This window comes from Oryza glaberrima, chromosome 10 (genome assembly GCF_000147395.1).
Source record: "Oryza glaberrima chromosome 10, OglaRS2, whole genome shotgun sequence".
Lineage (NCBI taxonomy): Eukaryota > Viridiplantae > Streptophyta > Magnoliopsida > Poales > Poaceae > Oryza > Oryza glaberrima.
Genome location: NC_068335.1, coordinates 5,084,149 through 5,089,654, shown reverse-complemented (window position 1 = coordinate 5,089,654; position 5,506 = coordinate 5,084,149). Strand labels below are relative to the sequence as shown.

Genomic DNA, 5,506 nt, shown 5'->3' with positions numbered 1-5,506 from the left:
CTATGAACATAACTGCTGGCAGTCATAAAATTTCTATACACTTGGAAGGCAGATCTTTCTCAGCTCAAAATGCAACTGACTGCCATGGGTCTCGTTTTTATGACAGGGGAGGCGCAGGTCGCGACTAGGGATGAAAACGGTCAGAAATGGTCAGAAACGGTACATTATTATTATATTTTTTTTGAAAAACGAATGGAAACGCTCGGGAAATTTCCATATTTACGAATTCATCTATTTAGTGTCAACTTCAATGCCACGTTGACAGAAATTAAAAAAACTAAAATTTAAAAATGGTAACATCGGTAAAAATATTATTATTATATTAGTTTTGTGGAAACGGTACCTCGAGGCCACAGGCAGCGGGTCGTGGTGTTGTCGTGCTCAGATTGGAAACGGAGTTTTTATAAGTGATTGTTTTCTTTTCACGTGGGCTGAAGAGTCGGGCGCTTGCAGAGACATGAAACGAACCAATAATTCACATGTCGGACGAAAAATCGTGAGGCACGTTTTTCTATTACTAGAAAAAATGCCCGTGCATTGCAACGGGAATAAAACACGAGAAAATTAAAAATTAAGAAAAAGTCGAGAAAGATTTACATTATGTAATTAATTAAAATACAAATTTCACCATCCTTCATATAAAGAAAATATATTTATATTCCTATTTTTATTTCATTCCCGCTACATATGAAATCGCAATTATACATGTATACGATGTTGAAGAAAATAAAGGATCATGAAAATCAAGGTAAATGTGAGTAATAAAATTTCCCAAATATTGGAACTAATTTTTATTAAACTCTCCATGATTATACATTATCTGATTTTATTTTTCTGAATTTTCTGAGCTCCATTACTAATTTTAACAATACAAACAATATTTCAGTATTTATTTAAATGAAAATCTAAATGAAAACCATACTTTCTCTCTGGGCCATTTTTATCCCATTTATTTCCTCAGACTGCATCCGAGCCGGCCGTTTTTCCTTTCTTTCGCCTTGGCCTGCAAGCGCATCCGACCCATCTAGCAACCAAAAGTCTAATTGGTGTCCCCCTGCTCTTCCTCTCACTGTCGTGTGGGTCCAAGTGCACAGTATCGTCTCCTACCCCCGTCCTAGCCTGCAACCGCCCGACACCATCAGAAGCCGCCGCCTCCGTAAAATCCGTTCGTATCTTTGGAGATAATTCAAAATTAACTGAGAGGTTTTGATCCTTATCTTCTTCTCTTTCCGTTTTTCCAAGAATCAAAGCAAACCACGTCGGAAGAGAAACCCTACTTTTGTAGTCCGAATTCGTTTCTCTCCAAAAACCATCCACGCACGCGCTGAGAGGGGAGGGAATCGGGGCCATACAGACGAAAAAAAGTATGACTAAAGGAAAAATACGAATCTTTTAATTAGGTATAGATATATATATAGATAGACGGTAAGAACACTATTAATATTTTAAGTGGTAAAGATAAAGATTTGCTTGTCTTTTCCCGCAGTTATGAATAGTAGATTTTGGAAATCCCTGAAATAGGCTCTCTTTGCTGTTCCTTTTTTTTAAAAAAAAAACAATCATACAGCACGAGAGGTCCGTGTTACAGAATCGATTCCGTCATACTGGTTTGTAATTTACAATAGAAAAAATACAATCAATTCTCAAGCCAAAAATAAATTAAATCATGTGCACATTCAGAGCAACTTCATCCTTGAATATTCCTTTTCAGGCCAGCCAATTTGTTTGTACAGTGTAAAGAACTATCCAGTTTTTGGTGCTTCCACATGTACCAGGCTGTTATAATTAATAACTATGAAAAAAAAAGTTTGGCCACTACAAAGTTTGTCCAATTTTCTTGCCTTCCACCACATGTGTCATGCTGGTACAATAAACAACGAAAGAAAGGGCTTGGAAAAAGGAGGTTGGGAGGAACAATGCTCCAGAGTCCCTTCCGTGATCCTGTCCCATTCATTTGCACATAAAACACAGCCCTAATCATCTCCAGTACTGTACTTTCTTTCCAGCAATGCTTCTTGCATCCATTCTGCCCATCAATGTCACCAGCTTGCTGATAAACGGTTCAATTCGGACATACTGCTCAGGTTGATCCCATCCATTCGAAATCTTGATCACATACAAATCCAATCAAGAAAAGCAGGAGTAGAGATGGAAAGCATGGAGAGCAAGCAGCCACATCACATGGCCCCTTGCCACAATAACATCACAATCACAGGTGCCAATAGCATCACAACTCTTGATGAGTGATGACAAAGCACCAATTTGTTGCCACACACACATGCAGCAATTCAATCCACCAACATGGAGGGAAAGAGATCACATCAAGAAAATAATAAAAAAAAAGAAACCATATCAAAGAAGAAAAAGAAGGGAAAAGAAACAAGCTGAGAATAAGGACAGACATGGGTGAGCAAGGAACAGCAGAGACACCCACATCCCTTGGGATGCTAAGATTGAGGAGGAGGATATCAACATCATATCATGAACAGTCCTAAGAAATTGGATGAAGAATCAATCATGGCTCGCAATTTACATAAATCATCACAATTATCGCCTCAGCTTAACAAGGATCACCATAATTGTCAACAGCAATAGCAGTAACAATAGAAAGGGGGGAAAATAAGAAGAAATTAGAAAGAAAAGCAAACAGAAAGAAGAGGAAAGATTTCAAAGCCTCAATTTCTCAATTGTCCTAACAAAACTTCTCGGCGCTGCATCTAAATCGCCGAAGGATCACGCGCGCATCTGGCGTCTCCTCCTCCTCCTCTTCCTCCGCCGAATCACGGGAGGAAGGAAGGAAGGAATCTCAGCCCGGTTCAGCGGTGCGCCGTGACGAGCGTCTCGATGAATCGGAGGCCGTCGAACCGCGGCGCGAACTTCTTCCCCTCCACACGCTGCTCCCCCGCCGCCGCCGCCGCGCGTTCCGCGTCCCTTGACAACGACGAACCCTGACGAGCCAAAAGGAGAAAAGGGGATCAGAGGAGATCGAGGAAGAAGAGAGGGGAAAGAAGAAGGGGATCGGGGGCAAACCTGGTTGTGGCGGACGAGGAAGGCGTCGCACCTTCCGACGGCGGCGGCGGCGGCCTCCTGCTGCTGCGGCGGCTGATCGGCGCAGTCGCAGGCGAGCAGCTCGGCCCCGGATGCGGCGGCCACGGCGGCGGCGGACGCGACGGCGGCAGCGATCCCCCACTTCATGGCGGCGACGACTCCTCTTCCTCCGGCGACGCGACGCGCCGACCGAAGTGCGGCGGGGAGGGGGGCCCACCGGCGTCCGGTAGGCGCGGAAGATTCGGGTGCGTGGTGTGAACGCGAGGAGAGGAGATGCGGGAGGTGGTGGAAATGGCGGAGTGCGCCGTCGGCTAGTCGCGTTTTAATTATAGCGGAGGGAGGAGGAGGAGGGGCGGATGTGGCGTGGTGGGGGAATTAATCGGATTGGAGTTTTTTCCGCGTCGCGTCCGGTGGGGCCCACCCGCTCGGCGCCCGGAGCTCGTCTGTGCGGGTGGTTGAGAGAGCGGCGATCCGCAGACGATCGAGCGGAGCGGAACCTCGGTGAATGTGATGGCTGCCTGCCACGCCACGGCCGGTCTGCATTTGCTGCTCCTCCACGTACTGTACTGTACTGTACATTTCGTTGGGTCAACTGCTCGTCCACTCCCCCCTCGCGTTGACGAGCTCGGCCTCGGGGGAAAAATCTTTCCACCTGTACTGTTACCCTTTGTACTGTGGCTATAAGGTTGTCCATGCGAACGTTTCTTTTAGGACCGGATCCATCTCTCATAAGAGGGGCGCGACTTCTCTGCGAGACACACACCTCACTGTGCTACTCGGCCCCTTTTCATCAAGCCACGGAGCTAGGCTCCATGTTGGACGATGTCGTGGCTAAATCTTTTATAGTCTCTGCTCCGCATATGTATTTTCCGCTTCAACCCTTGGCCGGAGGTGGCGAGGTAGTGGACGAGCTGGAGACGGTGCAACAGCGACAACCTAGGGACGACGCAGCAGCCCACTAGATCCAGCCTCCCGACCAACCGTGGAGGGAGAGAGAGAGAGGCGGCGACTGGCGGAGGAAGAGGGGAACCAGCAACCAGCACTGTCGGCCACCCCGCGCCGCCAGCCACCTCGTGCACCGCTCGCCCCTCTCGTTGTGAGGAGGGAGAGAGACAGCGGTGAGTGGCGAGAGAGAGGGGCAAGCGGTGGCGAAAGAGATGGAGAGAGAGGCGACAGGTGCAAAGAAAAAGAGGCGACGGGTGACGGAGAAAAAGAGGCCGGGCTAAAATAAAAAGTAGGGGTAGGATAGTAAAATGCACATGGGCTCCATGGGCTGGAGAACACACGTTGTGGGACATTGTGGGCTAGTGTGTTTTCACACACTTACCTCAGATTTTTTGTAGGGGCATTTGGAGTGTCTTCCATTGGGAGATATGTTTCTCATGTGTGATCTCAGCTTTTATGACCCATATGAGGCCACTGATAGGTGTGGCTTCTATTGGGATACCATAACAGCCCCATCGTTTGACATATTGGAGGAAAATGGCGAGACGGTATATTTGTAAATAAAAAATAATTTGTGAATAAAACTTTTATATACGTGTTTTTAGCGATCTTAAAGCAAAGACTGAAAATAAACTACGATTGAAAAATCCCAAAATTAACTTTAAATTTAAGAGTGAAAATTTAAATTTTGGCTGATTAGTATAAGCAAAAGCGAAAAGATGACGTTAAAAGTTTTTTCTGACTAGGATATAACCTCGGTTTGTGTTATATACTTTTCAAATAAATGATGTGGTGTTTTATAAAAGAAAACTGTATAAAACTTGTCTTAAAATATTAAATAAATCTATTTTTATATTTATATTAGTTAAAATCCAATTAATCATGCCTTAATAATTTTTTAGTTTATCTTTCCCTTAATCTTTCTCAAACACCGTCGTTTGTTTGCACAATACATTGAAACATTGAAAATTTGTGGGCTTTAAACATGTGTTTGGTCTAGGGATGGCAATGGATCCTCGCTACCCGGTTCTCCGTGGGGAATTCTCCCATTAGGGGGCGGGGATAGTATGAAATAAATCTCTATGGGGAATTAAATGGAGAAAAAGTAGGCTCCATCGGGTCTGACTGAGGCGGATATGATTCACTGTCCACCGTCCCCGCTACCCATAGTGACCCGATTAAATAGTATGTGAGCTTTATTTTTTATACATATGGTCCAACTGGCCCATAAGAAAGGGACCCATTCACACAAGTATATAAGGCAAGTGAACCCTAGCCACCCACCGATCCAATCATCCAATCCCTCAGCCCCTCCCATCCCCACTCCCCACAGCAGCGGCGGCGGTGGCTAAGCCGCGCACAGGCACACGACTGCACGCGCTCAGCGCCGCATGAAGCTACCATCGCCGAGGGAAGCCGATACGGCCACACAGCGACGCGGCGTCGGCCGTTGGCCTCTTCCCTCCGTCCATTCCGAATTGTCATCGGCTCGTCACTGTGTTTGTTTGTTTTA

At 46.0% G+C, this 5,506-nt stretch overlaps 1 protein-coding gene across 1 annotated transcript; it reads right to left on the bottom strand.

The window, feature by feature from the left end:
- Positions 1–2,504: 2,504 nt before the first annotated feature.
- LOC127786014 (uncharacterized) lies at positions 2,505–3,391 on the bottom strand. The gene is made up of 2 exons (XM_052313336.1): positions 3,031–3,391; positions 2,505–2,948 (listed from the first exon to the last, which is right to left on the bottom strand). Exons 1-2 carry the CDS (start codon positions 3,193–3,195, stop codon positions 2,817–2,819), a joined length of 297 nt encoding a protein of 98 aa, XP_052169296.1. The 5' UTR covers positions 3,196–3,391; the 3' UTR covers positions 2,505–2,816.
- Between the last annotated feature and the right edge of the window lie 2,115 nt (positions 3,392–5,506).

What these genes read in the sequence shown, in the direction of transcription:
- LOC127786014 (XM_052313336.1), bottom strand. Translation starts at nt 3,195, where the DNA reads ATGAAGTGGGGGATCGCTGCCGCCGTCGCGTCCGCCGCCGCCGTGGCC. An exon ending in TCCTCGTCCGCCACAACCAG is followed by an intron (nt 2,949 to 3,030) that starts GTTTGCCCCCGA and finishes TTGGCTCGTCAG; the next exon opens with GGTTCGTCGTTGTCAAGGGA.